At 29.4% G+C, this 13,153-nt stretch overlaps 1 protein-coding gene across 1 annotated transcript; it reads left to right on the plus strand.

The window, feature by feature from the left end:
* Positions 1-1,270: 1,270 nt before the first annotated feature.
* EAF01_012056 (uncharacterized protein) lies at positions 1,271-2,584 on the plus strand (the record flags this gene model as incomplete). Its single annotated transcript, XM_038920314.1, has 1 exon — positions 1,271-2,584. One exon carries the CDS (start codon positions 1,271-1,273, stop codon positions 2,582-2,584), a length of 1,314 nt encoding a protein of 437 aa, XP_038764179.1.
* Between the last annotated feature and the right edge of the window lie 10,569 nt (positions 2,585-13,153).

The following is a 13,153-nucleotide window of genomic DNA, read 5'->3' on the forward strand; positions in this document are numbered from 1 at the left end:
TTTATTATTTTATTATTATAATTAGTTCCCTTAATATTATAATAATATTAAGTGATTTAATTAATATTTATTAAAAACAACAATTATAATGTAAGAATCTATTAAAATAATATAATAGATTCTAAAATATTAGATTCTGAATAGTTTTAATTAATTAATTCAATTGTTATTAAATATATATTAATATAATGTACGTACTAATAAACTACGTTATATAAGAAACTTAATAATATTAAAAAAGAGTATTTATTAAATAAAAGGCTTTTAATATATTATTTTAATAGAAGATTAATATTTAGATTCAATATAATAAGTATTGAAAAGGAACGAATTCTAATAAAACATTGTTTATTTAATATTATAATAAATATAGAAAGATAGATTATAATATAATAGATTTGAAATTATTAGATTTTGAATAGTATTAATTAATCGATTTAATTATTATTAAATAATGAAGGTTTGAAGGTATAAATTAAGATAAAAGTTGTATACATATTAATATAATATATGTACTAATAAACTATATTAATAGTTCTCTTTTATTAGTCTAGGTTATACTCGGCTTAGTAACTATATCCTCGTAATACTATATACTATAAAGCCCTTTAATATCGGAATAATGACCGGCTCGACGCCGACCCCACATCAATATCCGTAATAACTTTTACTTCAAGTCATTCCACTATGCACAGACCACCTCCCTAGCCGGTTAGTCCTTGCCCATCGATTAGCTAATCATGCTGCCTAAAGGACGGGTGTACTTTGTCTTGTGCACTCCACATCTCTATCATTATCACCACCGTTGCAGACCACACTCCATCAGCATCACTTTTTATTCTATCCCAGCCGACCCAAAGGTAGTTCCGAGGTATCTACCGCGACAGCAGGTAAATGTGTACCGCCTGCCTACAGCCCACAATACTCCCGACGACTAGTGTCTCGCGGCCAGCACCGACTTTTGACAGGCTTCTACCCGTCGCTCTACGGACGACGGAAGACCCTGGGTGCTGGTGCATCTTGCAACACTGGAGCTCGTCATATAGAGTGTATTGTGGCTAGGCTTGGCGTACAGGAATGAAAACGACCGAAGCATCGATCCCATGACCGTTTGGTTAATCTACAAACAAAACCGACTCCCATCACTTAGCACAGCTCTAGCGCGAGACGGGGCTGGCCTAGCGGGACCGTCTTGACGGGCTTACCACGCCCAGGCTTGCTGTAAGTAGTCGTTTGAACTGACAGTTGATAGTATAAGAAACCAGTCACTATGACCGCCAGTACTGCAGAATGCTCCTCTACCACCGATCCCACGTCCTCACCCTCCTCTCGATCGATTACGTTTGGCACCGCGATGAATCCGAACACGCCTAAACTCAACCCAAAGCTCGACATCGAACAGGCTTACCAGACCGCGCAAAGCCCTGACCAAGCACGCCTCGATCGATCCCCATCGCGAAACGAAAACATCGAGACTGCGTCTCCTAGTACTCGTGCTTCCCAGTCTCTGTCGCCCAAAAGTAGCAGCTCTGGCGCGCCTTCTCTGGGACACATCGAACCAACATGGCCTAAGAAAATCGACGTGACCAAGATCTCTGCTCTTGCGTCGTGGGGGAGAGGGCAGCGCTTGTCAGGCTTGCTCTTCGACTTTCACTGGGTGCTGTCTTCCAACAAAGCCTTCTTCAAATTGCGCGCCTCTGTTCAGCTCAAGCAAGCACCTGGTCCCCGTCGCGACGGCAGGACCAACATCTTCATCCATATCTACCCTGAACGCATTCAGCAGCTGTCTTTTGAAGCAGAGCCCGTAGACAAGATATTGGGAAATGATACTATAGCACTGGTATTTACGCTGTCTAGACCGCCGGCCCTGGTGCTGCCACCTACGCCACTCGAACCCAGGAACAAAGCGTCAGGGACTATCCTCGCCTCCTTTTTTCATTTGGCTAGACAGATGTCGTGGACCGTGTACGCTGCCGTACCGCCACGGACTCTGTCTGCTGCACGGATACGGCAGTTCTGCGCAGCTGTCTCCGAGCCATTAGCTGGTAGCATCGTTGCGTTTGCGAGTGCGGCTACATTGTACCAGGGTCAAGGGGGCAAGATAATTGAGGGAGACAGCCTGGAATCTAGGACTGCGGGCGACGACGATGATATTGGCTGTAAAGTGCACGATCATCCTCCAAAATACGAAGCGTCAGGCTCTGCCCCTGTCTACCTTGACCCCGGCAAAGGCAAAAAGCGTCTTCGTCAAGGCAGCAGTCCCGAGATAGATCAAGAGCAGAAATCACAACGCCCAATCGACATAGAGGATCTTCTACAATCGCGCCTGTCGGCCCTTGAACGGCGTTTCGATGATGCACTTGCCGCCCATAAGAAGGAGATAGTGGAACTCGTTGGGCAGGCCGAGTCACGAATAATGGACACACTCCGTAGAGAGATGGACGAACAGTCAGCTGATTTCGAGGAGTCATTAGACAGGAAGGTCAAAGAAGAGATAGCAGAGCTAGAAGAAACGGTGATGCAGAACATTAGCGAGGCGCCACTACAGGCCACTCTGACCTTTCCTGCACATCCTTGGTACTGAACCATTCCCAATCTTCCGGTCCCATTTTCTCCGAGGTAGACTTGTTCTTAGTACTATTGAAAGGATCAAGTCCAGGTTAGACGAATGGTCACTGTATATAGAAGCAAATTGGTATATACCATCGAGCACTGAATTTATAGAGGAATAACCAATCTTGAGAACTGAAAGAGACTAATTGTTACATCGGCGGTCTTCTACTCACGTGGAAGTGGTAAAAGGACATCGGGGTTATATATTGAAGCAGTTAAGCAGGATATTGGACAATTGGGTTCATACTAAATAGTAACTAATTAATTGAATTGCTATTTGAGTTGAATACGAAGCTTTATATACAAAGGAAACACATTCTTATTTATATAAATCTTTACTCTCACTACTTCATTACTCATTTTCTGCTTTGTTATTGTACTTCTATCATTTTTTTGCTTTCTTTTAAGAGGCTGGATGAGCTTCTCAAACAAGTGGTATTTTAACGTTGGTATTTTAGAGTCCTGCTTTCATTTTGACGGGGGGCAGAATGACTCATCGTTCGGTATTTTAGAGAGAATACTACGGGCCTGGTGTTTAAGGGTTAACTTCAACTATATATAACGTGGTTTATCAGTGAGTGAGTCATATCAGTGAATGAGTCATTTGAAAATACATCAAAATTAGGCCTTTTTCAATATTCTTATTTTAATAATTAATCATTATTTTGAAAAAAGAAAAGAATTATCAATAACGTAACGTATGGGGAACTCGGACACTTTTTCAATTATTCTACACGCGATCTTGTTCTACGAGCCACACAATCCTCCAATTCCAATTCCGAATCACTTGAACTATTCTCTAGCTCTTCTTCTTCAATATCTTCTTCTGATTCTTCAATTAGGCGTTTGCGTGGCCGTCCTCGTGGCTTTTTCTCCTTCGGTTTTTCCTCCGCCTCACGTACCATTTTCAATACTTCCTTAGTACTAAAGACAAATTGACCTTGTAATTTGACTCTTTTGCCTTTAGTTCTTTTCTTTCGAGTCTCAATTACCTCCTGAGCATCAGAGAGCTGTTTCCGAAGTAGGGCTATCTCAGCATTTTGAGATTCTACAAGCCTAGTCATTCTCTTGGCATATCGACGAGTTGGCGATGCAGGAGAACCACTGCTTGCTAGAGCTGTATTAAAGATCTGATTTGCTTGCCTTAGTTCTGTTCCATCTGGAGGAGAACTCCTGAGTATAGACAAGTCTAGGTCTTGATTGGGGGTTCTCATTTGTGGAGTAGAAGGTTGCTGGGAGGAGTTAAATGGTAATGAATCGAGTACTTTTCGTGGGGCAAAAGGTACTAAACCAGCTCCTCTCCAGCCAGCTTTAATATTAGAAGAATTCAATGCTTTTTTTCTAATATTTTGAAAGAGTTCTACCCATTCAGCTCTTTGGATTCGCTTTACACCAGCTCGAGAATATCGATCGACCTCTAAAGCATGATATCGTTTCATTGGCCCATACACCGCAATAGCAAGTGGCTGAAGCAAGTGAGAGCAATGAGGAGGTAATATAAGTAAATCAATATCATTATCTATACAGAAAGCAATAAAGCTACCTGTAATATGGCTTGAATGGCCATCCATGATCAAAAGTCGAGGTCGGTCACCTGACACTTTCTTGGATTCTGGTTCGAAAACCCTTTTTAACCATTCTAATCCATGGCTATTTGAGGTCCATCCATTTGTACTAGTAGAGAACTGCCAGCTTTGAGGTGTGTCCTTTGGAATCCATGCAGAATTCGTATTCTGAGCCTTGAAAATGACCATAGGTGATAGAGCATTTCCAGCTGCATTGACACATTCAAATGCAGTTATCCATTCTTGCTTGCCAGCTGTAACTTTCCAATTCGATTTCTGAGTAGAATCGACTATAATGCGCGTACTTTGAGTACTTCCAACTCCAAATCCGGTTTCATCCATATTATACATATCATCTAATTCATACTTTCGCTCAATGAGACGCGTGCGAAACGCGTCAAACCAAGCCTGAATATTCTCCGGAGTTGCTTCTTTAGCCCGATTAGACTCTAATTGACGTGAATAGCATGTTTTAAGTTCTGGATGTCGTTTTTGGAATCTATAGATCCATTCGTGGCCTATAGGTGGAATTTCTGTCGAGGTAGGATTTCGAGATGACGCGACCCGAACGCGTCGAAGACGAATTTCGTCGGCCATTTCCTTCACCAACATAGGTGTAGCAGGGAATCCAGTGATGGTAAGTCGTGAAATCCATCGTACAAGAGTATTTTCTTCTGCGTTTGAAAGAATTTGAGCCATTTCGTGGGTTTGGGAACGTGTTTTCTTCCCAGCCAGCCTATCAGCTAGGGTAGACTTAGGGACTTCAAAATGCTCTGCAGCCTTTCTAATTGATTTAAATTCTTTCAATTGAAGTGAAATTATAGCCTTTTGAAGCTTCTCTTCAATTTGAGCAGATGTAGAAGGTGATTGGGTATGCATAATAAAAGTTATTGCGGTTTCAAGTTGGTGATGGGCTAAAAGTGTCCGAGTTCCCCATATGTCCGAGTTCCCCATACGTTACGTTAACAATAAAAAATTAGCTTTTTATAAATCTAGTTTTTTTATAAATATTTCTATTATATTCTAAAAAAAAAGTAGAAATTATTACGATTCTCGTTACAAAAAAGTTATTTTTATAATAACTATTATAATAATTTGATTTTTTAATAAATAATTTGATTTTTATAATATTTATATAATTAAATTTCAAAATTTTCAGATTTCTTTAAATTATATTATTATATAAAGAAAGTGTACGATTATATACAAACAAATTTTATATATAAAATAAAGTAATCTATTTATTAATATAACTCGCTCACTAATAAACTACGTTATAAGTTCAGTACCCTATTTTTCGGCCACCCCTCTTTTCGGCCACCTTATAAAATATATATATATAATTTTTAAACTTCAATAATTTAATAATTATCCAACTATAATACAATCTTCTGTAGTATTAATTTTATATATACTATTAAAGTCCACCCTATCAATTTCATAATCACCAGCTTCGATTTGAACCTGGTATATAGCTTTAATCCTAAAAAACTTCGAATTTGGGCTAGTGTTAATCTTCCTCTTTTTTTTTTAGGTATAATATATTCTAATTTGTATTCTAATTCCTTTATTCAACATTTAAACTTTATAATTTTATAGTCCTTAATATCAAATACTTTTTGAATCTTTCAAAAGAGTAATCGATGAGTGTATAAATCTGTTTCTTTTTCAGATTTTAATATTAATATATATTTTTATAGATCATTTACTTTTTGTAACATTTCCCATCAAATCAAAGATGAATTTATATTCCATTGAAGTATGAAATTATTATTTGAAATTGAATTCAGGCTTTAAACTTCTTTATTACTATTTTCAAGTAATAATCTGGACAAAAGAGGCTTAACGTAGTTTTAAGGTCATAAACTTGAAGCTCTCTATTCTAAAGTGATATTATTTAGAGTTAAACTTTTTAATCTTACTTTCTGATAGCATACAAGAAAATTCCTCTTACCTATAAATGTAGAATCAGATAGTGGATTTAATTTATTGAGTTCATGTTAATATTTACGTTTTAAAGAAGAGAATATTGATAAATCAAAAGGTTGTAGTACATATGATATATATGGAGAAAGGAATAAGAGGTGTATATTGTTTTTGAAGTATTTAAGTATAAATTAAGTGGTTTTGTAGCTTCTATACCTATCCAAAACAAGCAATCTAGCCTCTTTTGAGTCAAAAGGGGTGATTTAAGGAATAAAGACCTCTTTTAGCTATGCTAGATCTGTTTTATTGGTAGTTTACCTATTTTCTATAGTATGGAATTTTTAATCCTTATATATATTAAGCTCAGTAGAGAACCATTGTTGTTGAATACTTTTACCCTTATATATAATGAGGGGTAGTAATGCTTTTCCTGTAGTAGAGATATACTCAATAAAAGAGGTTCAACTTCTTGTGCCAAGCTGCTTCTTTTGAATAAAACATCTCTCAGTATTTTCAAGTACCATACCATTCAAGCCCTAACCTTCCATAATACCAACTTCATCCATATTCCATTTGTTTTCCAGCTTAATATAAATAATAGTCGGCAAATTCAACTTTTCTAAAAACTTACTAATAATTTCGATAATAGCATCTGAAATACATTGATTATCAATTCTAATTTATCTTTTGGTTTGAATTTCAGGGTTTTTAAATAGAAAGTTGTATATCCATCGTTTTTTAAGTATAGGCTTATTCCTTTTCATTTTAAGGAGGGTTTTACCAATTTCTCATATCTACCAATATATAGGATTAGTGTTTAAAGCCTTTTGAATTAATATTTATTCAACTAATACTTTCTCCTATATCGGAACTATCTTTTGTATATTTTGAGTACCTTTTTAATGGGAAAGGTGACCTTTTATATGGCATTAAAAAAAAATGCAAAGTATCCTATAATTCAAACCAGCTTTTTTGATAATTATATCTCCTGTTATAGCATTAAGTGCCATAGCAATATCATCTTTAATATAATCATTACCCATAATATAATTGATAATATATCAAATTTTTGAATTAATTGATTTAGTGATTATTGAATTATTAAAGATTGAAGAGAGATGGTTGGTTAGAGCGGTGAGATTTATGAGGTGGCTGAAAAGAGGGGTGGCCGAAAAGTGGGGTACTGAACTTAACTATAATGAGGTTTTCGTAATATTTTCTTCTAATATTTCTTTAAACCCCTTCTCCTAATTCTTTCTACTAATCCGTTTTAGTTTTCTAATGTTTCCTTCTGACTTCAAAGGGGTTTATGTTGTTTGCCTTGTAATACTCTTATACCCGTTCAATATTAGTACTTCTTGTATACGACTATAATTATATCTGTTGAAACTCTAAAGTCATTTTCAATATGTTTCGTCCTTCGTTTATTCATATCTAGTAGTGTCGGAATGAGGATCATGTGACTGCACTAGCGTTAGCGCTAGCGCCTTTTAATACTATAGTAATACGTTTTGTTACGGATCGGCCTCAATCGCAACTATGATCGCTCACGTGCGCTCTATAAGCGCTTTGCTCTCGATTCTATAGTTGTAGATTCTAAGGATAAATTGTACCCTGCTCTCGCAGTTCTTTTACGACAAAGTGTTATACATTTCATAGTCTTAGCTTTTAGAACCTTAAGTAATTTTACAGTAGTATGAATTATTATACTATATTAACTTTATTATTCTTATAATAATATTAATACTAATGAGTAAGTCGAGTACTCTACTTTCGGGCCACCCCCCTTTTGAATCACTTTTTACATCAAAAATGGAATTTTTAACTTTCTTATTTATGGATAGAATTAACTGAAAATTTATATATATATAATTTAGATCATTTTTAGCTTACATTGAGAATTTCAGATTTTTAGGAATTTTCTGTATTGAGATCTAGAGCTTTAAAATATCGATTTTTAAATTTATATAGGAATCATATACAAATTTAAAACTTTTATAAAATCTTTAATAACTTTTTAATAAAAATTATTAAAAATAAACTATAAAAATTTATTAAAAATTTATAACATATTTATTTTGAAGGATTCAGAAAAAAAAGAAAATTTCCTATAAATAGATATTTAAAAGAATACCCTTAAAATTACAGGGATTATTTATACTATTCTAAACTCACTATATATTATATCTCTATATCTATTAATTTTTTTTATTTTTTTTATTTATTTTCTATATAGATTTAAGTTCGCAACTTTCAAAAAGATATATAGTTTTCTTTTAATAATTGTTATTAAAAAGTTATTAAAGATTTTTTAAAGTTTCAAATTTATATGTAATTCCCATACAAATTTAAAAATCGATATTTTAAAGCTCTAGATCTCAATACAGAAAATTCCTAAAATTTTCAAATTTTCAAAATAAGCTTAAAATAGCTTAAAGTATATATTCTCAAATTTTTATCAAATTAGATTATATATTGATAGAGATATTAATAGGCTAAAAAGCGATTTTTGGTGTAAAAGGGTGGTCTAAAACAGGGGTGGCCCGAAAGTAGGGTGGTCGACTTATAATCTCTAATAGTATAAAAGAGTAGAAGATAGTAAGGTCATAGAATAAGTCTTTATAAATATTATAGAAATGTTACTATATTATAGTATCTTTAAAGAAAAAGAGAGAAAAAAGGCTTTAGAAAGTATTCATGTATATATAGGGGGTAGAGTTTAATAGATTGAAATTAATTGTCTTTTCAAACTATATAAAGAAGTCCTATAAATACTAGCTATAATAGGAGTCACGTAATATATGCTCATTTTTCGCCCACAATATATATACATATACATTTATACCTTAATATCAATAAATTAATTAAATTAGGAATTTGTTATTATTATTATTATTATTATTATTATTATTATTAAAGTAATTAAAAGAAGATAAATCGAAATCGTCTATAAGCTCTCAATACAACTACTATTCAAAATTATATTTAAAAAACTATTAAATAATACTTTCTCGAAAAGCAAGAGGTCTAAAAGCTCGCAGGCCCCTAGTTAAATTTCTAAGTAATAAATAATGAAATAATGAGATAGATTTAAAATAATTAAAATAATTTAATAAATAAATGTTTAATTAAAGAAAAAGAGAATAATAAATTTTAGTATTAAATGAGTATGAAAGTTATAAATTTGTATTATCTTGATTATATTGTGAAAAAAATATATGTATATATTTATTATTGTATTTAAATTATTGAATTTAGTTATTTAGTATTAATTGATTTTGTATTTCAAAATGAGAATATAATATACAAGTTAAAGGGTTTATAAGAATGTATATTAATTACATTTCGAAAATTGAATTCTTTATAATTTTTAAAGTTATATATTAATGATCAATTATGTTTTAGAATATAAAATCCGTCTTTCAAGGAGTAGAATTAATTTTATTTGATTTTAAAGTAATGTTTTTGAATTAAATATTTTAATTATATAATTTTTTTAATATAAATCTTTAAATTTTCTAAACTTCTTATAATCTTATAGAAATCTTATTTCAATTAATATTAATTACATTTTGAATATTTTGTTATTATTTAACTTTATTTATATTTATGTTTAATAGTATTTTAAATTTAGTTAAGGGTATTGTTGGTATCACCATGGGGATAATAAAGTCAATATAGTATTATGGTTCATACTGTTGTTATATTGTTTAAGGTTTTAAAAGCTAGGGTTATGAAATGTATTTACTGTAATATTGGGAGACGTTAGTATTAATGTTAGTGTAGTTATATGATCCTTATTTTAATATTGACAATTTTTTAAAATCACTGGATTATATTCTTCTAGTTAAGATCTCTTTTGCTTGTGTAATTATTTGTTTTTTTAATCTTTTTCAATTTATTTTATAATCTTAATTTTTATGGTATTGTTATTAATCAGGTCTTTTAGGGTTTGATATGGCTTGGATTTAGTTATTGTATTTATGGGGTTAGAATCTTTATTAATTTATTTGATTTTTATAATCTTTTATTTCTTATATATCTTTTGATTGACTATTATATTAATTATTAATCTTTTTTTGTTAATAGTTTTGAGTTTTGTAAGATAGTTGTTAGGTAATTTAGAGTTGATGTATATGATTAGTAGGATTTTATGGTTCGGAAAGATTTTATTGATTATGCTTTTAATTGTTATACTAATATTAAAATCTAAAATTATAGTGTAGAGTTTTAATATTAATATATTTTTAATGATTTTCTTGTACTTAATAAATAATTAATGAATGATGTTAGCTTTATTGTATTTGTTTATTAAAACAATAATATAACGTAGTTTAACACCGAGTGGGCTATATTACCAAGTAGGTCATTTTCATCTCAATTTATACCTTCAAATATAAATTATTCAATAATTATTAAATCAATTGATTTAAATTATTAAGAATTTAATAATTTAGAATTTATTATATTGTTTTGATAGGTTCTTATATTATAATCTGTCTTTTTGTATTTATTATAATATCAATTAGAAAATGCTTTTTTATTAGAATTTCCCCTTTTTTAATATTTATCATATTGAATTTGAATATTAATCTTTTATTGAAATAATATATTAAAAGCCTTTTATTTAGTGAGCATTTCTTTTTGATATAATTAGGTTTTTTTCATGTGTCAACGTTTATTTAATACTTTATTTGCTATCCAAAATGTATAATTCTCTATATTTAAAAAAATATTTTTATAAGCTAATCTTTCTGTATTTTTAATTAAAACTAGTATAATTTTAAATATAAATATAGAAAAGCTTGATTGATAATAAGTTATTTAAGATTTAATTAATATTGATTAAGAAAAAGCTTTAATTGAGTTGTAAGGGGTTTGAGAGATTTATTAATTTAGGTCAGAAGAGGGGGGGGTAGGTGTATAAATTCGAATATTTAATTTTGAGAATATAGTTTTAGAATTAAATAGAATTAGATTTATTCCTTGAAATTCTAATTTCATATTTTGAAAAGTAATTGATTTCTTATATATAACTTTAAAAGCTATAAAGAATTTAACCTTTAAAATATAATTAATATATGTCTTAATAAATTCATTAATTTAATTACTATATGAATGTTTTAGATTGCTAAAATAGTCAATATTAAACAATTGAGTTAAATAACTTGAATATAATAATAAATATAAATATATAATATCATTCTCTTTATAATATACTTGAAAAACTATTGATTTATAGTTTTCATACTTGTTCAATATCAATATTCAATATTTATCCTTTTTTTAATTCTTAATATATTTATTGAAATGTTTTAATTATTTTAAACTCATTTTATTATTTGTTTATTTATTAGATGTAGATTTAATAGTCTAATTCGTAAAAAGATTAGTTTTAGTACATTGATTAAAGAGATAAACCTATCCTTAAACTATTAAAAATAAAAGAATAATTTCACCCTCTCCATTTCCATATATTATTATTATAGCCCATTCTCAATTACCTAGTTGTACTATCTTACTTCTACCATTTCATTTAATATTAATAATAATCATTATTATATATATAATTCTTATTATAAAGCTTGTTTCATCGAAATTATAGAAATCTCCATCCAAAATGTTATATTTCGCTTGTATATTTATAATTAATCGAAATCATTTTTCAATAAGTTTAGGATCCTTATAAAAAAGCTCTTTGAAAGTTATAAATATAATTAAAACATATCTTTAATTCAATTTAATGTTTTATAAATCGATATATTTTACATTTTTTGATTTGAGAATATAATTCGTTATATCTTCCATATTCTTAAGTTTAAATAAAAAACCTTTCAAATTTATATCAAGAATATATTGAATAAATATCTTCTTTTCTAATTTAGTTAAATTATAACTTTTTGATTAATTCTTAGTTATATTAGGTTTATTTTGAATTCTATTATTTAATATAATGTAGTTTATTAGTGCGTGTATTATATCAGTATATACACTATTCATTTTACATACAAAATTCGTCTGTGCGTAACTGTGCACTTTCTTTATTTATTAATATAATTTGATTTTTCCTAAAAAACTTTATAGTTATTTATATAAATAATAAGAATTTCTAATCAATTATTAGAAATATGATTTAATATAATAGTTATTTTAAAGAAAGTTTTTTTGTAACGAAAATCGTGACAATTTCAATCTTTTTTAAAATATAATGAAAATATTTATATAAAAATTATATTTTTTAAATATTTAAATTATAATTTTTATTATACATTTTATTTTTTCAAAAAATAATGATTAATTATTAAAATACAAATATTAAAAAAACCCTGATTTTAGTATAATTTTGAAGTGGTGCACGTACTGATATTATGCACGCACTGATAAACTACGTTAATTCAAAATATATAATAAAATTAAGCTACTTTTCGAATTAATAATTTTTTATTTGATTTAATAGCTTGAATAATTAAGATTATGTATGTTTCTTTAGAATGAATTTTTATAATTAATTATAAAGAAAACACATATTGAATATAAAATAATAATTCGAGATAAAAGTGACCGATTCACTGATATAACCGATTCATTAATAAACTACGTTATATAAACTTTAGTTTATTTATTATATTATTTAATTAAATTAGTTCGATTTATAATTACTTATTAAAAAATATTTCGATATTCTTAAGTAATAATAGATTTTATAATTATAATAATAGATACAAACTTATTTTATAACTTTTAAATAATTGTTTTAAATGGTAGAGCTTTTATATTATTATTTTCAAAAGTGAGTTCTATAAGATGAAATGATTCTACCATTTTAATAATTTATTTATAAACATTCTAATATAATTTATATATAATATTATACTTATCTTTTTAATAGTAATATTCTTTTTAAAGTATGAAGTGTTTTACTGAAATATTTTGAAAAGTGTTTATTTTAGGTCTTATAAGCTTAAGTATTAGCTTTTTAGAAAATGATAATGGAATCATTTTAGTATTTCCTTTTAAATCCTTCTACTAAGATTGTTTATAAACATTAA

This window comes from Botrytis porri (assembly GCF_014898465.1).
Source record: "Botrytis porri strain MUCL 3234 chromosome Unknown BPOR_031, whole genome shotgun sequence".
Classification (NCBI taxonomy): domain Eukaryota; kingdom Fungi; phylum Ascomycota; class Leotiomycetes; order Helotiales; family Sclerotiniaceae; genus Botrytis; species Botrytis porri.